A 25,103-nucleotide genomic window follows, 5' to 3' on the forward strand; every position below is an offset into this window, starting at 1 on the left:
ATTTTATCTCACTCCAGTTAGAATGGCAATTATCAAGAATACAAGCAATAATAAATGTTGGCAAGAATGTGGGGGAAAAGGTACACTCATACATTGCTGGTGGGACTGCAAATTGGTGCAACCACTCTGGAAAGCAGCATGGAGATATCTCAGAAAACCTGGAATGGAATCACCATTTGACCCAGCTATCCCACTCCTTGGTTTATACCCAAAGGACTTAAAATCAGCATACTACAGTGACACAGCCACATCAATGTTTCTAGCAAGCGGCTCAATTCACAATAGCTAAACTATGGTACCAACCTAGATGCCCTTCAGAAGATGAATGGATAAAGAAAATGTGGTACATATACACAATTGAATATTACTCAGCCTTAAAGAAGAATGAAATTATGGCATTTCCTGGTAAATGTAGAAAACCAGAGAATGTCATGCTAAGTGAAATAAGCCAATCCCCCCAAACCAAAAGCTGAATGTTTTCTCTGATAAGTGGATGCTGATCCATAGCGGGACAGGGGGACAGGGAAGAATGAAGGAACTTTCGTTTATGTAGAGTGGAGTGAGGGGAGGGCTGGGGCTGTGGGGATGGGAAGGACAATAGAACGAGACAGACATTATTACTCTATATACATGTGTAATTACACTACTGGAGTGACTCTGCACCATGTACAGCCAGAGGAAGGAGAAATTTTGCTCCATTTGTGTACAATGTGTCAAAATGCTTTCTATTGGGGGCTGGGGTTGTGGCTCAGTGGTAGAGTGCTCACCTAGCACACTTGAGGCACTGGGTTTGATCCTCAGCACCACATAATAATGAAATAAAGATAGTGTGTCCACCACCTACAACTAAAAAATAAATATTTAAAAAAATGCCTTCTATTGTAAAATAAATACATTTTTAAAATAATGTATATTTTAAAATTGCTCAAATAGTAATTTTTAATGTTCTTCTCTCTCTCTCTCTCTCTCTCTCTCTCACACACACACACACACACAAAGCTAAGTTGGAGCTGGATATGACGGTGCATGCCTGTAATCCCAGACTTGGGAGGCTGAGGCAGGAGGACCACAAGTTACATACCAGCCTCAGCAACTTAGTGAGGCCCTAAGCAACTGAGTGAGACGCTGTCTCAAATGAAACATAAAAAGAGTCAGAGATGTGGTTCAGTGGTAAAGCGCCCCTGGGTTCAAGTCCCAATACCAAGAAAAAAACAAAACAAACCACCCTCCTCAAAATGGTAAGTTGGTTTAAGGTGAGAGATACATTAATAATTAGCCTGACTGAATTTTTTGGTAATATAAACATAAATCAAAGCATCAGGCTGTACTGCTTAAACAAATGCAATTGTTATTATCAATTGAAAATAAATAAAAATAATAAGCAAACTTCTGCCAATTGAGCTGGGACTTTGTTACTTGCAGCTGAAAGCACTCCCATGACAAGGTCTTCAGTCCTGCTAGCTCAACAGGGCCTTGTGAGATCATTATTCCCCTGAAGACACTGTGCATCTTGATCCAGTCCCTCTGTGGGAGGGGGTGCCCCCTCCCACACACCCCATAGAACATGAGCTGTGTCAGGTGCTAGGCATGCATGTTGCTTCTCTGTATGTTGCATGGGGTGGAATCCTGACCCTGTCTGTGCATCGAGAGTAAAGGTTCTTTCTGAAGCACCAGCTGTAGTCATGTGTGTTCCTGTGGCCTCAGAGCGGATCTGAAAAAATCAGGCAGCGTGGTGTGGTGGATAAGGATAGCTATCTGACCAGGTTCCAAGCTCAGGGAGGACATATGCTTGTCTGCTTTGTATCTCAGTGGAGCATTTAAGATTCCGTGGCAGTAAACAGTTCTGCAGCTTGCCAAAAGAGCGGAAAAGGCAGAGACTAGGTAGAGAATCTGTAACGTGCAGTGCCTCTGATCTGTCCAGCCCTGGAACTCTGCAGGGGCCCTGGTCAGTGGTCCTGGGTGGGTGACAGGCACAAAGGGAATGAGCTGTGGCCCCTCAGGAGGAAGAGCAGTGGTAGTGCAGGTGGCACTGAGCTCAGTCAGCCCCATTTAGTTGCCTGCAACCCCTGGGGCAGGACACTACTACCATGTTTCAGGTGGAGAAACTGGAGGCCAGAAAGACTGAAGATGTTGCTACAAATGATGCACCCAGGAGGGGCAGAGCCAAGATGTAAATCAAGGCAGTCTGTTTCAGTGGTTCTTTTTTAAAATATTTTTTTTAGCTGGGTGCGGTGGCTAACATCTGTAATCCCAGCGGCTTGGGAGGCTGAGGCAGGAGGATTGCATGTTCAAAGCTAGCCTCAGCAATGGCAGGGCATGAAGCAATGCAGTGAGCCCCTGTCTCTAAATAAAATACGAAATAGGGCTGGGGATGTGGCTCAGTGGTCGAGTGCCCCAGAGTTTAATTCCTGGTACCAAAAAATTAAAAAAAAAATTTTTTTAGTTGTCAATTAACATTTATTTATGCGTGGTGCTGAGAATCGAACCTAGTGCCTCACAGATGCTAGGCATGTGCTCTTCCACTGAGCCACAACCCCAGCCCTGTTTCAGTGTTTCTAACCACTACCATGAACACCCAACAATCCTAATGATGAACACACAGTAAATGAAAGCAAACAGCAACTCTGATAGCTCTAAGCCCCGGCAATGTCTCAGGTCCTGGGCGGAGTTCTTCAGATTCATGGTCTCAGTGCATCCTTCCAACCTTAGACCATGCTCCCACCCTCATCCTATCTGACAGGTGGGAAACGGGCAAGTGGGGAAGCTGCAATCTGGACATGGGTGGCTGGGGGCAGAGCGGAAATCACACTGCATACCCACACTCAGGGAGCCACCAGAGGGCCGGGGCCACCTGGCCTGAACTGCTGGACCAGTCTTCCTTTCTCTCTCTGATGTGGCTGGAACAATCACCCTCCAGTGTAGAGTCATGGAGTGGCCACACCTGCCCTGGGCTTGAGGAGCAGAAGTGACAGGCCTACAGAAGTGCAGAGAGGACACGGAGGAGACTCAAAATGGAGTCGGTTGTGGTGGTGCACACTGGGATCCTTGCAATCCCAGTGACTCTGGAGGCTGAAACAGGAGGATCCCGAGTTTGAGGCCAGCTTCAGTAACCTAGCAAGATCCTTTCTCAAAATAAAAAATAAAAAGGAGCGGAACGTAGTTCAGTGATAAAGTGCCTCCGGACTCAGTCTTCAGTACAAACAAACAAAAAACAAAAGGGAGAAAGAAAAAGAAAGAAAAAGGAAGAAAGAAAGGACTGGGGATGTAGCTCAGGAGTAAAGTGCTCCTGGGTTCAATTCCTAATACTGACCAAACCAAACCAAACCAAAACAAAGCCCCCAAAACCAACCAACCAAACAAACCAACCCAGAGGGGCTCAAAATGGATCCTGATCCAGTTGCTCCGCACCCCCCTGCCAAGCACTGCTGGTCCACCAAGACCATCACAGTGGCCTCCTCTTTGGGATCCCTGCTTCCTCCTGCATCCTCACCAACCTCTGCAGCACTCAGGACTCTCTTCTGCTCAGGACTTAGGTTCCAGCTCCCTCAGGGAGAAAACCAGAGTCTTCCCATCAGTCCCGTCTCCTTCCTGCCCTCAGGTCCTCCACTCCCCTCTGCCTCCTCTGTGGCAACCACCTGGAAGCTGTTCAGCAAACATTCCAGAAATGCTTCTACCTCAGGGCCTTTGCATGCTCCCTCTCTCCACAGATCTCTGCCTGGCTCCTCATTCCTTTGAGTTCTAGGACGTAGCCTGGAACAGTTCCACTTCCCAAGCTGATTGTGACTCTGCACAGGTCTGCCATCTGTGGTCCGGACCTCACACACACAGGCAGGGCAGGCCCTAGCAGATCCCAGGGCCCCCAGATTACCTTTCAAGGCTGTGCCCCCAGATGGTATCCCGGAGACTGCTGGCACAGCCTGGGGAAGCCAGGCCACGTGCTTCCTGCCTGCTGGGAACGCCCAGCTGCGTCAGCTCCACGTGGAGAGGAGTCTCTGTTTGCCCCTCAACAGCCCTGACAAATTGCTGTGGAGCCCAGAGAGCTGTGGAGCGTGAGCTGCCTCGGGGGAGGGCGGGGGCCAGGTGGCTGCCCGCCTGGCATCACCCAGCCCACTGTGGTGCCCAGCGCAGGCACTGGCGCCTGGCAGCGTGCCTGGCAGCCGGGCTCCCATGACGAACGTCTGGGGGGAGGGTCTGGGAAGCCACGGGAGTCATCGATGGGCACAGGCTGCAGCAGCTTCCATGGCAGGGGCGGGAGCTGGGGCAGAAGCGAGCGAGTGGGGGTCCCTGCTGGGGCACGGTAAGGTCCATCCCTTTCCTGGCAGCCCTTGGATTTTGTCCTCCATTCTCTTCCCCTCTCCCCCCAAAACAGTCCACTTCTCCCAGACACCCAAGCGATCATTTTAAAGACAGATCACGGCTCCAGTGTCTCCCAAGTCCCCCAAGCACGTGACCATAGGCATGAGCCTGCTAGAACTGCTCCTACCCACCCTGCCCATGTGACCTTGTGCCACTCGCCCCTTGGGCCCCTGCCCCCCCCCCCCCCCCCCCGCTGGCCCTCTGAGCACTCCTGGAGCACAGCAAGTGGTTCCTGGGTCCTGGTGGCGTTTGCTCCTTCAGCTGCATGGACCTCGCCCTGGCTTCCTACAGCATATCCCCGCCCTCGGGGCGCTTTCTGGGACCCCCACAATGTTCTGTTGGGTTTTTCTCCCCTGCACTCACTGCTACCTGGCACACCACATGGTGATTTAGTTGTGTGTCTGTCTGGCTCTCCCTGCAGAAACACGTCAGCCCCAGGAGGGAGCAGTGTGTGCAACGTCCAGCTTGGTGGGCGCTGCCATGGCCAGAGAACTTGAGGACTGTTCCTCTGGGGCTGTGCCCCTGCCTTCTCTTCCTGTAAACATCTCAAGCACTCCCCTCTGCAGCAGCCCTGGACACCCAGGAGTCAGCCCAGACTTGTGGTGCCTCTCTCCTCACACGGTGTGTGCTTGCCCAGGGGCGTCACCACACACGCACACACATGCACACATGCAGCTGCTCTGTCCCCTGCTCCAGCCCCCAATCCTTCTGAGCTCGGCCAGCCCCCCCTCAAGGCTTTACCTCTTGTCTTGCCGTTAAACTACCTTTCAAAACCCAGGTCTGCCCGTCACCCTCTCTGCTGAAACCTTGCCTGGCTTTCCTCTGCTGCAGGATCCATCCACACTCCGTGACGTGACGGCACCAGGAGGACTGGGAGTGCTCTGACCTCTGATAACCTCTCCGACCCTTGGTTTCTACACCAAGAGCTCAGAGACCTGAAGGTGCCACCCTACTCTCCTTCTAAGGGACTTCACTCCTGTGGTTCCCTCTCAGAAGTAAACCCTCTAGCTGTGCAGTGAGCACACCTGTAATCCCAGAGCCCTGAGAGGCTGAGGCAGGAGGATTGCAAGTTTGAGCACAGCCTAAGACCTTAGTGAGACCCTGTCTCAAAATAAAAAATAAAAAGGGCTGGAAGGGCTGGGGCTGGGGCTCAGTGGTAGAGCGCTCACCTAACACATGAGGCCTTGGGTTCCATCCTCAGTGCCACATAAAAATAAAGATATTGTACCTATCTAAAACGAAAAAATGAATGAATGAATGAATGAATGAATAAATAAATAAATAAATGGCTGGGGAGGTGGCTCAGCAGTTAAGCAACACTGGTATCAATCCTGGTACCAAAAGAAGATTAAAAAAGGAAAAGAAGAAGGGCCAGAGATGTAGCTCAGTGGTAGAGGGTCCCGGGTTTGATCCCCAGTACCAAAACAAACAAATAAATAATAAAGAAAAAAAGAAGTAAACACTCTACATATTCCATCTTTCCTGGTTTTTTAAAAAAATCTTTAAAAAAATTTCAAATAGCCAAGGCTGAGGGTAGCTCAGTAGTAAAGCATCTAAAGGCCTTGAGTTTTACCCCCAGTACCTCCCCTCAAAAAGTGTTCAACAGGGCCTGGGCTGGGGCTCAGTGGCAGAGCGCTTGCCTAGCTTGTGTGAGGCACGGGGTTGGATCCTTAGTACCACATAAAAATATTAAGCACATAAAGGCGTCCATCTACAAATAAAGTTGTCCATTTACAACTACAAAAAAAAAAAAAGTGTACAGCAGCCCCTATGTGGTGAAGTGTATGAAACATCACACACATTCATTAACATACATTCATTAACGAACTGTTACAAGGCAAACCTGCATGACTATATCCTAGATCAGGATACCTGAGCAGCACCCCTGAAACCTCAGCCTCCTTCAGAACCTGTTCCCTCCTCCTGTCCCTCTCCCTGGCATAAGTGACCCCTCCTCAAGGACATTACCCTTGCCACCAGGCTACATCAGAGCCAGCTCTGACCCACACCATAGCCACTCTCAGATCCACCGGGTTTCCTCTGACGCTGTCCCTGAGCAATGACTAGTCACTGTGTGCTTGTGGTCTCCCCTGGTCCTGTCCACTTTGTTGCAGCACCCAGCAAAGGCCCTGGCGCACATCAGGCCTTGCGGCACGAATGAACACAAAGTGCTATGCGCCACAGAGCTGTGCAGGCAGCGGTGGCCGTGAGCTCGTGAGTGGTCAGCTCAAGGGCGCCTGCCCTCGGGGTGCTGTGCGTGGGCAGCAGGTTACCCCTCCAAAGGACTGGACTGGTGACCACAGATGCAGAAGGTTGCTGGGCTGCCTGTGCAAGGGGCAGTGTGGCCAGCAGGGGGGCAGAGGCACCTGGGTTCCCGGGGCCCAGGCCAGGCCTGGCCCCAAGCTGGTGCCTGCTGAAGTGGGAAGATGGGGGGGCCGGCAGGGGGAGCAGGGCAGCGGGACCTGCTGCTCTCGGTCCTCTTCCATCCTAATTCCCTCCCTCTACTCTTCCCAGGAAACCTCTGCAAGGCTGGGTCAGGCCCCTCCTCTGGGCTCCCTCATGGCAGCCCAACCACCTCTACTGGGCTCCCCCACACTGGCCTATAGCCCTCTGCCTGGGCCTCCCCACTCCAGCCTGTCACCCTTGGGGATGGACTTTGAGCTCTAGGAGGGCAAGCCTGGAGCCATCTCAGTCCCTGTTGTGCCCCCAGGATTTCCTGTCAGAGGCTTTGGCCCAGAAGAGTTCTTCTTAGTCTGAGGCAGGGTCTCATTGAACTCCTCCTCTCCTATTCTATTTTTTAGGGTCTCTGAGTTACCTACGCTGGCTTGCAACTTGTGATCCTCTTGCCTTAGCCTCCCAAGTAGCTGGGATTACAGGTATGTGCCACTGCACCCAGTACCCCACCCCCTCCCTGATTCTAATGACAGCTAGGCTTGAGGACCGCTACTAGGCACTTCGCGTGAAGGGATCATTGAATCCTTATTCCTATAAAGGAGGTATGGGATTTATTCCTGATTGCATAGATGTGGAAACAGACCCAGAGAGGTCCAGTCACTTCCCCAAGCCACACAGCCAAAGCCCAGCAGAGGCAGGGCTTGAATCTGGGTGGTCTGATTCTGGGGCCCACACTCTTATCCATCAAGAATATTTCTTTTAATCAACCTACTTGATTCCCCCTAACCTGTCAGAAGGCAGTATCTGTGGAATCAGGGGATGGGTTTGAAAGGCTCTTTCCCCCCTAATACTCATTAAAACAAACATACATCCATTTAAGATAAAACATTTCCCTCCCAGTACCACCCAAATCACCTCCAGTACCCCATTTTGGGAAATGCAGTTCCACACTAAAGCCTGGTTGCCTAGGAGAAAACTTCAGGAAGCAGCTTTAATGAGTAGATAAGAAAGATTTGCAATTAGCATCAATTGTCTGTATGCAAATTAAAGCTCCCAACCGCAGGGCCCTATTTTGTAGCAGCCCCCCTCCCATTTCACTCCCCCCACTTCTGGGTTCAGCAAATCTTCTCAGACACAGGGTAATTTTGTACCCAGCCCCCTGCCTCTGTCACCACCTACTCCAGGCACAGCTGCCTTTATATATCACTGATTTTAAAACCCCAAGATTATCCAGGTTCACTAATGTGGTCTGTGCCCAGAAGAGAGGCCACCACAACCCAGGCCAGAGTCACCCTGTCCTGGACACTCTTGGCCCCACGTTCCTCTGGGTGAGCATGGTTTTACCCTAGTCTCAGTGATGAGCGGATCCTTATTTGCAGTGAGGGCTGGGCCGCATCTGCATTTGCTCATTATTTCTCCCTAGCTCACAGCAAAGGTCTGGTACAGGACAGCTCCTCAGGAAATATTTTTCATTTTATTTTATTTTCTTGTTATAGGGATTATACCCAGGATTGCTTAACCACTGAGCCACATCCTCAATCTTTTTTTTTTTTAATTTAGAGACAAGGTGTCACTGAGTTGCTTAGGGCTTTGGTAAATTGATGAGGCTGGCTTTGAACCAGAGATCCTCCCGCCTCAGCCTCCAGAGCTGCTGGGATTACAGGCGTGTGCCACCACGCCCAGCTCCCAAGAAATATTTATGAATGAAGTGAGCACATGAATGAGTGAAGGAGCTGTCCAAAGCAGTCCAGGAGTTCCAAAGATTGACTACTTAAACAGGAAGGTGACCTGAGGAGGAGACCTCACCCACTCTCCCTCTCCTCTGCCTTAGCTCTTCTCCAGGGCTCTTTGACTCAGGAGCTCCAGGGATGATGGCGCCCAGAGCAAGCACTGCCACCACAGCTACTCTCAACTCAGTGGTTATTAAATCTGCCAAGAGACAGGTATTTCTACACAGAAACTCGGTTGCCACTGTGCTGTGGGCAGAGCATTCTGAGGCTGCTGCACGAGTCCAGAGGGGAGAGAAGCTGTGGTTTTGGGGAGTGGGGAGGGGGGCCCTGCTCCAGTCAGTTGGTGGAGGAATGTGAGGCAGGTGGTGGCCTGAGGGGCCAGCACTGGGCATTTGACCACAGCAGGAATCTTTGCTTGGAGCACACACCTCAGAGGGGGTCCCTGGATGGGACTGGGCCCATGACTCAGTGGACCAATTTTCTTACTCTGCATTTTTGGGGAACTTACTCTGGTTTTAGCAGAACCTCCAGGTACACGTGGTTTAGACTTCAGGCTGCTGGGGTTCTCACCCCTAGTGCCTCCTCAAAGTGTGCTTTCCCAAACTTCCCTGTAGCTGGGATGTCACCTGACAGCACCAACTACCATGGGTTCTGGGAAAGTGCTTGCTTTCTCCATACCAAGGGTGAGCTGCACAGAAGGAACAACCCTTCTCCCTCCTCTGTCCCTTGCTACCGCTGGGCACCATATGCATCTTGAGGCTAGCAAGTCAAGCCAGCTTGATAAATTTGGTGGAGCAGGAAGTTTCAGAGAACCAGTCCTTGAAGCCTCCCTGAGCCCCTGCACTGGCCTGGCTCTGCCCTCTCTGGACATCAGGTCAGGGGACTATTAAAGTGTTATTTAAGTCATAGCCAAATGCACTCCTGACAGATGCGGTCTATGACTCCCAGAAAGCATGAAAACCACTGATCTCAGTAGGAGAAAAAGAGATAAAGGGTCAGAGAACCAGAGACAGATAAGGTCAGAGAGATAGCCAGGGATTTCTCTCCCTCTATCCGGGTCCTCAAAGGCTGATGGATGGGCAGCAGGGGTGGTCTACCAGTCTCTGAACCCTGTAAGCAAACTGGTGTGTCAGCGCAAGTACCTGGCATGTTTCTGAGAGGGTCCCCACCCAGGACGTGACAGGTGGTGAGGATCCCTTGTGGGCCGGGCTGCGGTGGGGCCTTACCTGGGCTGCCTTGGCGGGTCCCGGCTGCCCCCGGCCAGGCCTGTAGGAGTGCTGGAGCCCGAGGAGTACAGCTTTGGTCGGTAGCCCTTGCTCTGGCCAGCAACCGCAGGGGCGGGTGAGACCTCCCGCCGCCTGTCTGTGTGGTGGGACCTCCCGGTGGCCTCACGACCTCCGCCACAAAGGCCCATACTTCCTGGGGGCTTGTGTGGCTTGGTGGGCCGTGGCACCTTGGCCAGGGACATGCAGCTGGGGCTGGAGGTGTAGAGAGTGGTGTCAATGCCGCTGTCACTGGAGCCGCCCTTGGAGAGAGGGTCTTGCTCTGGCTCCAGGGGGTCCAGAGGGTCGAACCAGCGGTCGTCACTGTGGCTGCTGGACGCGTTGCTGGAGAGGGTATTGCTGCTGGAATGGCTGGAGTACTGGGGCTCACCCTGGAAGGCAGGGAGGTGTGTCATCCCAGCCTCGGGGAGGCCTCGGCCCCACCCTCCTCCATTCCAGTGCGAGCCCTGAAACCAGAGAGCTTCAAATCCTGGCTCCCCACTTACTGGCCAGTTGGCGTGGGCCTGTGATCTGCTCCTCTCTAGCTCACTCCAGCTCTGTGAGAGCCGTGGGGTCCGCAGCCCTGCCTGGCCAGGCTCGGGAGCGGCAGACGCTTATGTGAACAACAGGCCGCTATGCGAACAACAGGCCCGGGCACCCGAAACTCCAGCCTCCTCCCCTTCTCAGCAAGGCTCCTCCGCCCTTTCCATGGCCCCACCCACCCAGGAGCCAGGGACGCACCCTGTGCACCCTCTGCTCACGCTCCTGCCCAGGCCCACAGCAGACTCCAGACTCCGCTCCATCTTCTAAACTCACTCCTTCCTCCACAGCTCCCTGGTCTTGCTCACCACTACCTCCTGCTGGGCCACTCAACAGTCACCTCTCCAGCCCCCACGGCACCATTGTTCCCCCCATGTTTACACGGTATCCTTCCTTGCTCAGAATTATTTGTGGTCCCATCTCACTCTGGGGATACGCTAGGGTCCTCACTATAGGCCACAGGTCAGGTCTTCAGGTCTGGTCTCTAACTGGCCTCTGTTCTTGGTCACTGAGGGTTGGCCACATTGCTCTTCTCATGTCAGGCGCAGTCCTACCCCAGGGCCTTTGCATTTGCTCGAGTGCTCTTCCCTTGGTTATTTTCAGGGGTCATCCCTGACCTTTTTCAAGGTTCTGGGCTTAAAGATCACCTCAAAGGGCATTGCTGACCCTAAAGCAGCAGGGTTTGTGGTTTTTTCCTTAACGGTGCTTTGTTTCTCTTCCACAGCGAGGATCCATTAGTGGTATAAAACGTCTCTGTTCCTTGGCTCACTGCTTACTGCCTGCACCGGGATGTCCACTTCCTGATGGGAGCTCACCTGTCCTCTTTGTCACTGTGGTCTGAATGCTCAAATGCCTACTGAATTAACAGAGGCAGAGAGACTGCCAGGAGCTCCTCCACATTAGCCCGTCTCCTGACCACAGGCTGCACTCCCAGTCTCCCCTGCAGTGGCAGAGTCCTGTCACTGTACAGTGACACTGTAACTGAGAGTGGTTCACGCCATTTCCAGGCCTGGCCTCAACACCTCCCCCATGAGCCCCTTTCCTTCCACCCCCCACTGCAATAACACAGGGACCCAGCAGAGAGGTGGAGGTGCTCGGGAGGTGGGGTGACAGTAAGGCCCCATGAGGGAAGGCGCCTGGGTCCTATCACCCTTGGAGCTGCTCCCTGAATACCTGCACTGCACTGTCCCATGGGGTCACGGAGCCTCAGGGGTGGCAGTTCATCTACCAGGATTGGTTCAATAAGGAGGATACTGAGGCTCAAGAGCTCTAACTCCAGACCAGAAGTTTAGCCCTCTGCTGGGGGAAGGTGGTGAGGTGGAGGATGTGCTCTAGAGGTGTTCACTTCACGGGCCAGGGAAGCTGCCCAGTCCCCAGCGGCCTGTGCCCAGGGCGGGGCTGGGCGGGGCCAGACTCACTTTGGAATGCCTGTTGGGGGAATCTTTGCCTGCTGCATCCTGCCGAGAGCTGTGCTTGTTCATGCTGCTTCCAGCCATGGCTGACAGCCGGGCCTGGGCTGGCACATGCCACAGAGGCTCTGCAAAAAAACAGGAGAAACACCAGTGGTTAGGAGGGACACTGACAGGGCCTGAAGAGTTGGCCCTGAATATGGCTGGGTGGCCCCCGCTTTGCCAGCCTGTCTGCTCACCTGGCCCATCAAGTTACACCTGGGGTATAAATTACCTGAGGGTGGGAATCATCAAAGCCAAACAACCACCATCAAATCATCCCCAATGAAGTCCAGCACGCTTTTATACCTACTGGCCACGGGATTTTCTCTTTTGTAAATTACCTGTTCATCTCCTTTCACTATCTAGCATCCATCCTTCCAGCGCTCTGTCCATCCATTTACCTATCTTATCTTTTGTGTGGTACTAGGGATTGAATCCAGAGGCCCCTTACCACCCAGTCCCACACCCAACCCTTTTTATTTTATTCTGAGACAGGGTCTTATTCAGTTGTTGAGGCTGGCCTCAAACTTGAGATCCTCCTGCCTCAGCCCCCAGAGTAGCTGGGTTTACAGGTGTGTGTCACTGTGCCAGCTCCTTCCCCCATTTTTCCTCTTTATGTAGCGATGGGGGTTGAGCTCAGGGCCTTATGCAGCTAAACAAGTGTTTGACCACTTCCTAGCTATACATTCCCCAGCCCTTCTTTAAATTTTATTTTAATAAAGGGAAATTGCTAAATTGCCCAGGCTGGCCTCGAACTTGTGATCCTCCTGCCTCAGCCCCTGCGTAGCTGGGATTACGGTGGGAGCCACTACACCCTGAACTTTCCACATTTTTCTATGATTTTGTATTTTACCTTATTGGTAGTTTTTCACAAGTAAAAGGTAACAATCCTTTGTTGGTTAAATGTACAGGCATTTAAAACAAACAAGCGATCATAATAAACAATGTCCTAAAATTTGATTTTCACTGATGACGTCTCCACACTTGCTTTTCATTTCACAGCTTCACAATTCATCAATGCAACTGAATGTGAAGCTGCTGCATTTTTAATAGCTGCGCAGTGTTCCATCAAGGGAATCTGTATCAATTATTAACCAGTGTCTACTGATGGATATTTAGCTTATCTTTTTTTAAAAATTATTTTTTAGCTGTTGATGGACCTTTATTTTTTATTTATTTTTATGTAGTGCTGAGAACCGAACCCAGTGCCTCACACATGTGAGGCAAATGCTCTACCACTGAGCCTCAAGCCCAGCCTGATATTTATTTATTTAATTAATTTTTAAAAAATAGATTTAAAGCTATATATTTTTTATTTGTAGTTGGACACAAGGCTGTTATTTTATTTATTTATTCTTATGTGGTGCAGAGGAGCGAACTCCAGACCTTGCACGTGCTAGGTGAGCGCTCTACCGCTGAACCACAACCCCAGCCCCTGGTATTTAGCTTATCTTAATTTTGCTGTTGCAGTGGCCTCTCCTCTATTTGCAACTTGGAGTGAGTGTGAGATTGTGCCCAGGACTGAGTTCTCTCAGTGGAACTGCTGGTTCAAACGGGAAGCAGGTTTGAGGCTGTGATGGTGCACACTGGTCCAGCTCCCAAGGCTAAGCAGCCGGCCTGAACTGAGTCTCTGTCTCCAAGTCCACTATGTCCCATTGTCCTATACAGAACTGAAAACTTGGGACTTAAAAATCTGACCAACATCAATGAAGGGCATGTAGTTAACATCTAGTACAACTGCATGCTTTGAACCCAGAGGTCTAACCCCAAAGTCCACACTTATTCCTGACTGTGTTCAACATAATTGTGATCATATTGTTGAGCAGTGTTCTGTGTCAGGCAGGACTCTAGGTGCTGCGCATGCTTCATCTCGCTCAGTGTCCCAACACTCCCGTGAGGTGGCTCTCAGTACCCTCTCCAACAGAACATCAAGACTCAGAGAGGTCAAGTAATTGATCCAAGGTGACAACAAAAGGGACAGGCAAGAGCAGCTGGGGTCAGTCTGGTGTTAGAGCCTGTGCTCAGGCCTGGCGCCCTCCTGGGACTCCGCACCAGTGACAACACTGGCAGTGACGGGAGGGGAAGGGCTTGAGAAGCAGGAGTCCGTTTTCTCCTAACCATGGGCTGCCCCCGCTGAAGGCATGATCTCGCTGGACCCCTGAACTGCCCTGGAAGGAGAGACCCGTAGGATGTGATTGAAGCTGAGAGGGACGAGTCATGAGCCATGCTCAAAACCTTGGTGCCATGCCTCTGGGAGCCCGAGCTCACCGCCACACCTCTGCTGCCCGCAACGCAGCGCTGGGCGCTCGAGCCACCCTCTTGTGGAGGAAGGGGTGACTGGGGGCCAGGCAGGATGCTCAGGGCCTGCAGAACAGCTGGCTGCTGCAGCCTGGGCCCGCTCCGTGTGCTGCCGCCTGTGTGGCTTTTGCTCAGGACCACGGATATGAGGAAGAAGTGGGGCTGGCTTCTTTCCCTTCTCTTGTCTGCAGTTTGTCTTTTGGGGTGTCCTACATACCCAGGATATGTCTGGATACCCTGGGAGGTGGCCAGTTCATGCAGGGGAGCCACATGTCCACAGAGTCAAGGCCGAGGCATTCACACCAGCCTGAGACACTCTGCTCTCAGTTGACAACCCCACACTGTCTCTGGCTGGCTTGGACCTCCTCTGGACTGCAGGCGCCTCACATCTAAGTAGCTGCTGGGTACCTCATGGCCACCGTTCCCACACCCCCACCTCTCAGTCTCTCCTGCTGCTCAATGGCTGCTCCATCCTTTTAGCTGCTAAGGCTCAGATCCCTGTGTCACCCTTGATGCCTGCCTCACCCGCACCCAGGCATCGGGAAATCTACTCAGCTCCACCTTCAAAACACCACACCAGACTCTCCCACCTCTCCCTGGCTCTGCCCCACCATGTCTCCTACCTGGCAGAAAGCCACAGCCAGAGGGACCCTGGGACTTTGTGAAGAGCTTCAAGTCCCATCTCTCCTCTGCTCCGAAGACTGAATCTGTGGCTCCCATCCATCCTGGGTGAAGGGCAAGGCCTCACCAGACCTATAGCGTCCTCCTCCCTTGACCTTGACTCCACCACCTCTCCGGCCAGAGGAGGCCTCCTCCCTGATCCTTGCACACAAGCTTCAATGCTGTCTCAGGTCCTGGACGGGCTGTTCCCTTTCCCTAGAACGTTCTCGCCCTAGGTAACATCTTTGCATTCTTGCAGCCTCCACTGGATGTGATTTGCTCAGTGGTTCCCCTAAACCGTCCATCCTTCTGGACACTGGTAGTTTCTACTGGTATTACTCTGTCATCACTGTCCCCTGGGTATGGTCCACCTCTCGACATTAGTCCCAAGAAGGCAGGGAGTGTGCCCACTAGTCTCCTGCTGCTCCCAACACCCAGGCTGGTCATATCAGCAACATCGGGAAGGAACAAAAGGGTGAAGGGCCGGGTCCTTCCCATCCTGGCTGTCCAGTGTCTTCTTGGCCCTGCCTCTGCCCTTAGCAGGCCCTGATCCTGGGCCTTGGCCCTTCACTGGGCCCTTTGGATTGGCCTGGCTCTCCTGTCCCATCTTTGACATGAAGGACAGATAACAGGATGGCCAGGCATGAATTTGTGGCCGCTGATGAGCACGGGGATGCCGTCCCAACCTGGGTGTTCTCAGGCCTGGAAGATGGTGGCAGGTCCACACTGGGGTGGATTGGGGTGGTGTCTGAGGAGCCTGGAACCAACAGACCTAGTTCATATTCCCACTGTGCTGCTCACCAGCAGCAGCAGCAGCAGCAACCTTTCTGTGCTTGGCCACCTCTCTCATCTCTACGCAGGGCAGTCACATGCCCACTGTGTGCCTGTGGTGACTCACTAGGAAGGTATGTAGTGCCCGGGACACCGCCTGGCACATGACAACCACACAAAGCCTGGCTGCTGGTTATGGCTGCTCAGTGCACCAGGGCTGGCGAGCGCCTGTCTGTGATGGTGCCTGGTCCTCTCCATCTCTTGCGCCCCACTGAACTTCCTTTTCTTTGGCTCCAGGATACATTCCAGAACAGACTTCCTCATGATTTCTGAACACAGATTCTCTAATTTGTGTGTGTGTGTGCGCCTGTGCACACAGGATGGTGGCAGGGAAGGTGTTAGTCAACTTATAACAAAGTCCCAAGGAAGCGAGAAGGTAATCAAGCTCTAGGGGACAAAATGGAGGATGGGGGAGAACAACAGTGAGTTCTCTAACACCCATCTGGGGCCTATGATGGATGCTAGAAACATTCCCTCCCCATCTTACACTCTGGTGCAATGAAACAGCCAAGCAACACTTCTTTTTCTGAACTGAGTGAGGATAAAGGAAAAAGATCCAAATCTGTCTGTTGTGGGACCAAGATCCCAGACCTGCAGGCAGGATCAGTTGCAGAGGAGGGGGACTGGAGGAGGGCGACCGCCTCTGCAGGCCCCAAGGCAGCAGGGGAATGCTAGGGACAGGTGGGTCTGCTTGCCTGGGGTTCACCCATTGACCCTGCTTTAAAAGAACCCTGGCCTGGGGTGTGAGGAGCTCTCCAGGGTCCTCCTCCTTGGGCATGCAACCTCTCCTATACCCTAGGGTGCCTGAGGAGCTGGGGAGAGGCTGGGGAGAGGCTGGGGAGGGGCCACGTCACCCCTCACAGCTGCCTGGAATCCTCAAACGTCCTCCAGGAGGACATCTCCCCCTCCGCCCCCTATGAGGTCAGAGCTCTCCAACACTTCATCTTTTTCCCCTTCCTTTTGAACTCATCTCACCGTTCATCTGGAGGTCCTCAGACTTCAAAGGGACTACAAGTTTGTTACATGAGAATATGTTTGAAATATTCAACTAAGTAGTACAATTTATTATATGAGAATAAACATTTGGGAAGATGCTCAATCGCATCAGTCATCAGAAAATACAAATTGAAAACACAATGTGACAGGGACATGGTGGCATACTCCTCTTAATCCCAGTTATTTAGGAGGCTGGATTGGGTAACACAGCAAAAAGAACCTGTCTGAAAACAAGGCACAACGTGATGGCACAACATGCCCACTCAAATGGCTGAAATGAAATAAAAAAAAAATTAAAAACTTAGTTAAAATATGTATGTACGTAAGTACTAGGGATTGAACCCAGGGGCACTTTACCACTGAGCCACCTCCCCAGTCCTTTTTATTTTTTATTTTGAGACAGTGTCTCACTGAGTTGCTTAGAGCCTTGCTAAATTGCTGAGGCTGGCCTCAAAATCGTGATCCTTCTATCTCAGCCTCCCAAGTTGCTGGGATTATAAGGCATGTGCCACCATGCCTGGTGGGCAGTTTCTTATATATGACCTAGAAGAAAAAGGAGCATTTTCTGCCAGAAAAATGAGCATCCATTCATCAAAAGCCAGGTGCAGTAACATTCCCAGTGGCACTCCTCTAAGCAGCTCCGAACTAGAAACAACCCAAATATCCATCAACACAAAAATGGAGCAATAAATTATGGTTCATTCAGACAGTAGAACACTACTCAGAATTTGCACTGCTATACAGGCTCTCGGTGGCTCTCACAAATACGACATTAAGCAACAGAAGCCAGATGCATATGCACAAAATATATAGACTGACTGTATATTCTATGAAATAAAAAACCAGGCAAAATGAACTTAGGCCGAGAGAGGCAGATCGGGGTGGTCTCTGTGGGTGACCCAGAGGATGTGGGGCCTTGGGAGGCTGGCCATGTTGTTTTTTGCCCTGGATGTGTTCACTCTGTTTTATGCCATCAACTGCATGCTCGTGATTTGGGCTCTTTCCTCAGCACATGTTACATGTCCATCAAACTTGAAAAGCAGCCTGGCAGGGTTTCATAAAGGGGAGTCACAGGATGCAGTGGGCTCTGCTCCCCTTGGAACAACCCTGCCAATCCCCTTCAGCTATCCTTCCCGCTGCCATCATGTCCATGTTACATGTCCCTCCTCCAGCTCTTGTGAGACCACCCCTGACACCCTATCTGGCTGCATAAGGATCATGGTTCAGCTGCTCCCGGTGACCCCTCTGCCTTTCCTATGGTTCTTATAGCTTTTTGTGTGCTTCATTCATTACTGACAGGGAGCGGGGGTCACCTGTTGAAATGTAGGTAAGAGGACTTTCTGGATGAGGAGGGGCAGGAATGGCTGGCCGGGGAGGCCCTACCTGGCTTCTGGCGCTCCATGGTGCTCTCCTGGCTGGTCAGGCCGCCTGAGGAGGAGTCGCCGCTGGACATCCCGTCGTGGCTGAAGTGGGGATCGAAAGACAGCAATGGGTGTGGGGCGGCTGCGTATCTGCAGGGGAGGACAGGGACAAGAGCACAGGGTGAAGGACAGAACTTTATTGTCCTGAGTCTTGCTCACAGTGTGTTCTACACCCAGAGGCTCTGTGTGGCCTGAGGCGAGAAGCTGCTGGCCAGGCTGCAGGCTCAGGAAGACATTTGCCTGGAACCCTGTCAGGGAGGCGGCCGTACTGTACAGGGAGCACAGGGCATGGCGGGCTCCTGAGGAAGGAGTGTGCAGAGACGTGGGGGCAGTGCCCTGTCCTTGAGCTCCTTCTTGGCTGTGAATGGGGTGAACTATCCGGCTTTGCCAGCGCCTGCCACTCAGGACCATGAGCCCTGGGGTGGAGGTGTCCCTGGGAACTTCCACTGATAACGCTGATGGTGCGATTCCCCCACCTGGCCCTTTGCACCCGTGACTTCAACATGGGAGGATGTGTCTGGGAGGAGAGGTGATAAACTCAGGTCCAACAGGGTAGGTAAGCGACTTCTCCAGGGTCACCTGCCAGCTCAAAGTCAGGGCTTCTCTGCAAAGATCACACTCTAACTGCCAGGCTTAACTCCCCCAGGACAGCAGAGGGCTGCTTCAGAGGGGGCACTGGAATTTCTGGAAATTCCACTGCCCTGCCAAGAAAAAACACATTAACCTCTCTTCCCCCAACTAGATTTTGACCTCTACCACCACCTGAAAGACAGACAGAGTCAAAACACAAACCTAATTCTTCCTGTCCTTCATGAACATCTAAGGGCCCAGTTTTGGGAATTCAAGGGATTTTACAAAGGTGGCTCTGGCTCTGAGGTGACCTTTTCTTCCCTGGCTGCCTCCACAGTTGGCCACAGCCTAGTAAATGTGTCTCCACTGCTGCTGGAGACAGAAGTGTTGACACATTTATCGTTTTCCCAAAAAGTCAATATCGAATTCCGAGTACAAGGGGAAACATTGGCAGAGGCTCTCACGAGCCAGAGAAGAGGGGAAAGCATGAGCGGCCCAGGCTGGGCTGCTCCCCAGGACCTGCTCTGTGCCGTCTTTCCTGGAGAGAGGAGCCCAGCAGTATTTGGACAGTGAAGTGATTGACCAACAGACTACACTTCCCAGGCTCCCTTGCAGCATTGGCCAATGAGTTAAAAGGAAAAGAGCTGGGGCTGGGGGTGGGGCTCAGTGGTCGAGTGCCCCTGAGTTCAATCCCTGGTGCCCTCCTCCTTGCCTCCAAAGTAAAAGAGCTGTATGTGGCTTCCAGCCAGAAAACCCCTCAGAGGTGACCTCTGGGTGCCTCTGCCTCGTCATGCCCTGAAGGCCACAGCTTGAGTACTGTGGGCTAGGAGGCATCAGGCCAAGGACAGCGATGCATCAAGGAGGAGCTGGATCCCTGACAACATGGGAGAAAGAAAGAAACTCTCCACTGAATCACTGCTTTCCATGTCATGCAACTAAGCCTAATCCTGATAGACCACCTCAGCTGGACACAATGCCAATTCACCTCTCAGCTACTGTCCTCAAGCAAGACAATCTGTACTGTATCAAGTGCCATTCTCTTATTATAAGACTTTCTATTATCCCCGTCAAACGGATGGACCTATGTTGACCACTCACTGGAACTGAATGTCCCACTTGGGGCCATTGCTATGACTGTCAAACTGGGTGCCCAAAAGTACAAACTGACTGAAATCCAGGCATCTGCCCATCTCCCCATGCACATGCAGCTCTGGGCAAACGTCCCTGAAAGAAGAGGAGAGGGAATGGCTGTCTTCCATCTCATCTGAGATATTTTAGAGGAATTACTCTATCTTTTCTTGGAAGATGAAAGATTTGGAGTTTTGATGAGAGACTTACTCACTACAGTTTTGGGCATCTCCAGGCTTCTGCCGGAAGTGCCAACTCTGGGGAGGTTGAGCTGGGGGTGCCCAAGTGAGCCTCAGAGCAAAGTACCAAATAAGTGTGAATGTGAACATGAGCTTCACCAGAGCAGAGGGCTCTGGCCTCCTCTGTCAATCTACCCTCATCAAATTACAGGATGGTTGGGTAAAAGGGTAGACAGATGAAGTAGTCACTGTTAGCAGCCACCCCAACAATCATTGCCTTCTTTGTCCCTGTTGATGGAGCAGATTTTGCTCTGGCACCAGTCCTGTGTCATATGACTTGAGTAAATCCTGACAACTTAAAAGGCAATCATTGGGGTCCAAAGCAATCTTCCAGGGTGGATAAGTGACTTAATTCCTTCTTCTTCTTCTTATGTTTTTGGTACTACAGAATGAACCTAGGGGCACTTAACCATTGAGCCACATCCCCAGCCCTTTCTAAAACTTTTAAATTTTGAGACAGGGTCTCGCTAAGTTGCTGGGGCTGGCTTTGAACTCCCGACCCTCCTGCCTCAGCCTCCCAGAGTCATTGGGATTACAAATGTGCTACTGTGCCCAGCAGTTTCTTCATTCTTAAAAACAAAAAGTAGTTCTTCCCTCTCCTTTTGCAGCGCACTGGTTTTACTTGGGGCTATGAGTAAAGCCAGATAGTTGAAGACATCCCTGAGTGTGGGAGATGATAAATCCCCACCTCATGCCTTCTTTTTCTTTTTAACTATACTAGGGACTGAAGCCAGGAGCAATCTACCACTGAGCTACATCCCTCGCCCTTTTGATTTTGAGACAGAGTCTCGCTAAATCATTGAGACTGGCCTTGAACTTGTGATCCTCCTGTTGCTGGGTTACAGAGGTGTGCCACTGCACCTCCCACTTCATGTCTTCTTGAGTTAGGTTGAGTCACTTATGGTCAAGTGCCTCCTAAGGGATGTACTATTCTTTATGGAGTTGGCTGAGGAAAACAGAAAAAAAAAAAAAAAAAAAAGACCCTCTAGGGCACCTGAGGGCTCATCCTGCACACAAGTGGCAAACTTCCGGGAGCAAGGACTGCAGCACCAGGCTCTACTCCAGCTGCCAACATGGGCCCTTCCTCAGTGCTGACAGTAGCAAGCCTTGTGGAGTACTTCCTACGTGCTGGGCAATTTTCTGGGTGCTGGATATAACAGAGGGTCCTCATTGGGGACAAATATCCCTGGCTGGGCTGGCATGTCTGATTAGATCACATGGACTCAGGATATCATGAGACAACTGTGCAATAGGGAGAGGGAAGAAGCTAAGGCCAAGGCTACTAGAGAAGCTCTGACCTGCTCTTGGGCCTTTTACTGCAGGCTGGTGACTGACTGTGAGAGGTAGTTCTGGGGGTTTAGGGCATGAGGCGTGCTAGAACATTCTGTGTCTGCCAACTAAGCTGTTGACAGTCAGTAATTAAAAAAAATTTTTTTTAAGTTATAGATGGACACAATATCTTTATTATTTATTTTTATGTGGTGCTGAGGATCAAACCCAGTGCCCCTCACTTGCCAGGCAAGTGTTCTGCCACTGAACTACAACCCCAGCCCAGAGATAGAAAATTCTGAGATTTAAGTTGCAGAGGGCAGACTCTTGAGCATTAGAAGAGAGGGGTGGGCTGAGAGGAGCTGGATTCTGGAGAAAAAGGGATATTTTCCCACTTGCTAATGCCAGAGAGCCTGAAATGCAAACTCACAGCCCTGTGAGGGTTTCTGTGGACTAGGGCTCCAGAGGGAACTGCGCATGTCGCCTTGAGTTGGAGGAGCTGAGTCCGTGGGAAGGCAGGATAGCTCTGAGGTCAGGGTCAGGCCACAGTCACAGACTCTGCTTCCTGGCATAGTGACCATAGCCATGTTAATTCACCTCACTGAGCCTCAGTTTCTCTCTTTTTAAAATTTTTTAGTTGAAGAAGGACACATATCTTTATTTTTACTTACTTATTTGAAAGTTTATTTATTTTTAATTATTTAATTTTTTAAATATTTATTTTTTAGGGCTGGGGATGTGGCTCAAGCGGTAGCGCGCTCGCCTGGCATGCGTGCGGCCTGGGTTCGATCCTCAGCACCACATAACAACAAAGATGTTGTATCTGCCGATAACTAACTAACTAAATAAATAAATATTTATTTTTTGGTTGTAGTTGGACACAATACCTTTATTTCACTTAGTTATTTTTATGTGGTGCTGAGGATCGAACCCAGTGCCTCAAAGCATGCTAGGTGAGGGCTCTACCACTAAGCCCCAGCCTCAGCCCTTATTTATTTATTTTTATGTGGTGCTGAAGATCAAACTTGGGGCCTCATGCATACAAGGCAAGTGCTCTACCCCTGAGCTCCAGCTCCAGCCCTCAGTTTATCCTCTTTAAAATGGGGATAATGAAACAACTAGCTCATGGAGTTGCTCAGAGGACTCACTGAGATCATGCATACAGATTTGATGGGACAAATTAGAGAACCTAGTAACAGATCCACCCAAATATGCCCAATTAATCATGCTCCCATTATTAATTTTTGGGGATACCAGGGATTGAATTTGGGGTGCTTAACACCAAGTCACATCCTCAGCCTTCCCCCCCCTTTTTAATGTTTTATTTTGAGACAAGGTCTCACTAATTGCTGAGGGCTTCTCTAAGTTGCTGAGGCTGCCTTTGAACTTGAACCTCCTGCCTCAGCCTCTGAGCTACTGTGATTACCAGTGTGTGTCACCAAGCCCACCTAATTTTTGTTTTGAGGAGCAAAAGCAATGCCGTAGAAGAGGGACAGCCTTTCCAATAAATGGTGCTGGAGAAAATGAAAAAAGGAACCTCAAGTTCAACCTCTTGTCTAGATAGACAAAAGCTGAGAGAAAAAGGATTAAGGACTTAAATGTCAAACCTAAGACTTCTAGGGAATAAAAGCGGCGGGGAAGGGAGGGATCTTCAGGATCCAGGACTAGATAGGGTTCTCAAACAACACCAAAAACATGATTTAAAAAAAACCAAAAAACAAGAATGATAATTTGGACTGCATCAAAATTTTAGTTTCGTTCTGCAAAGAACCCCATAAAGAAGGTGAAAAGGAAACTTAAGAATGGGAGAAAATACTTGTAAATCATGTGTCTGACAAAGGACTTCTAGAACATATAAAAGTCTCTCAAACACTGCAAAGCATGGACTCCAATTAGAATATGGCAAAAGACATACACAGACATTTCACTGAGGAGAATATGCAGTTGGCAAATCAGCACATGAAAAGCTGCTCAACACCGTAAGCCATCAGAGAAATGCAAATTGAAACCACAAGGAGATATCACTACATGCCCATCAGAATAGCTAAAATGAAAAATAGTGACAACACCAAATGGTAGCGAGAATGCGGAGAAACTGGATCCTTCATCCACTGCTGGTGGGAATGTAAAATGGACTTACCAGATGGCAAGCAATTGTACTCCTGGGCACTTATCCCAGAGAAATGAAAATTTATTTTTGCACAGAAACTTATATGCCTGAACGTACATGTTCACAGCATGAATATCCGTAATAGCCCACACCCAGAGACCACTCGAATGTCTTCCAGTGGGCGAGTAGCTCAACTGTGGTACATCCATGTCGTGGGACACAACTTGGCACAACAAGGAATCCATTAGGAGACAATTATTTCCAAATGAAGAGTTGAAAAAATACTACAGAGGGGAACACCAACACTTTGGGGGGGAAACGCTCCTAATGGTCCTCAGTAACTCTGCCACCTACATCATTATTGGCTTCATGCCAACTGCCAAGTCTAGGCTGAGACCTTGCTGTGGCCCAGGGGTCCTTGCAGGACACATCTTATATGGACCAGATTCTTCCTGGTTCCTCCTGCATTTCATGCCATCCTTCGGACTCTGTGGCCTTGTTCCATCTAGAATTACCTTGTTCCTCCTCTCTGTGGCCAACTCCTACTAATCTCCCCAAGTTCTGTTCAAATGCCCCCTCCTCCAGGCAGCCCACTTGGACCTCAGGCCCTGGGCTGTGCTTCCTCCTTCTTTGTGGAAATGCTCTGTAAGACCTTCTCTCCACCACCATCAGCAGGAAGCCCACCGGACCTGGAACCAAGCAGCTTGAACATTTCTCCTGGCACCAGATACAGAGAAGGCTCTTGGGCCCATGCTGAATGACAGCTGAATGGTGGCCACTGGAAGGTGAAACAGTGGGTATATTGCTCCAATTTTGCAACAGAGGCTCAGAATCTAATGATGGCATAGCATGGCAGCTCCGGAGCACCCAGTTCCTGGGCGAGCACCATCGGTACAATGTGCTCTACTGTGGACCTTTTAGCTCAGAGAGGCCGACACTCGGGGTGAGGCCCAGTCATCTGTACTTAACTAGTCCTTAGGGAGGTGACTGAAGACTGAGAACCTCTGGCTGGTGGACTGGTCCTGGACTGAAAGCAGATGGTTTTGTTTAAACAAACCCGCCCACACTGTCCTTTCATCAACTATGTACCACAGACAGTCACATGTCAGTCCCTGTGCTCTGTGGTGAGAACACAAGGAGAGACTGGCACACTCCTAGATGCTGAGCCCGCTGCCGCCCCCACGTGTGTGCATACACATACGCGTGCACACACGTACTCTTAACTTGCTCAAGGCCACGTTCAGTAAGCTCCCCAGGAGCAGGAGCGGAGGAACCCAGGGCAGCACCTCCTCCATGCTGGGGAGGCTCGGGGAAGCTTTCCAGGGCGCAGTGGAGCTCAAGCTGGAAGCAGGCTAGGTGGGAGGGAAATGTGAAGGACTTCCAGGCTGAGGACAGGACACAAGCGAGTGCTCTGAAGGCAGACAGCCCACCTAGATCCTAGGAACCTGCAAGTGGCCGGTGAGGCTGGTGGGGGGCACTGCACTTGACTTGCAAGGTGCCAGAGGCCTTGGTTGATCACAATGAGGGGCCTGTGGCTGTGTTGGGAAGTTGTGGGAGGGTCCAGACAGGGGGCACCCATGCCCAGATACAGAAAGAGCTCTCAGGTACTGAGTGCAGGGTGGACCAGAGGAACGGACACAAAGGCTGGAGGCCCACAGAGGCAGCAGGGAAAGGAGGAGGGCACAGGGATGGAGACTCTGCAGGCCCAGCAGGCGGACCACAGTGAGGGGCGGAGGAGGGGGGGCATCCAGGAGGAGGCCCACAGTCCTGGCCTGAGGAAAGGCAATTGGTGGGGTTGCCCCTGACACACAGCCCTGGGGAGGATAAGCCTAGGGCACTGGAGGTGAT

The 25,103-nt window shown here is 51.2% G+C and overlaps 1 protein-coding gene across 8 annotated transcripts in view; it reads right to left on the bottom strand.

Moving 5' to 3' along the window:
- The window catches only part of Sipa1l3 (signal induced proliferation associated 1 like 3), a 227,942-nt gene that overhangs the window by 25,277 nt on the left and 177,562 nt on the right, over positions 1-25,103 (bottom strand). For all 8 annotated transcript variants that reach the window (XR_013430795.1, XM_040279412.2, XM_040279411.2 and 5 more), the window contains exons 13-15: positions 17,902-18,029; positions 11,701-11,819; positions 9,707-10,134 (exon numbers count right to left, since the gene is read on the bottom strand). Coding sequence is in view for 7 of the 8 variants with exons in the window: in XM_040279412.2 (XP_040135346.1) it covers positions 9,707-10,134; positions 11,701-11,819; positions 17,902-18,029 (675 nt within the window). In the remaining variant the exon portion in view is untranslated. The remainder of the gene's footprint in view (positions 1-9,706; positions 10,135-11,700; positions 11,820-17,901; positions 18,030-25,103) is intronic.

This window comes from Ictidomys tridecemlineatus, chromosome 15, assembly GCF_052094955.1.
Source record: "Ictidomys tridecemlineatus isolate mIctTri1 chromosome 15, mIctTri1.hap1, whole genome shotgun sequence".
NCBI lineage: Eukaryota > Metazoa > Chordata > Mammalia > Rodentia > Sciuridae > Ictidomys > Ictidomys tridecemlineatus.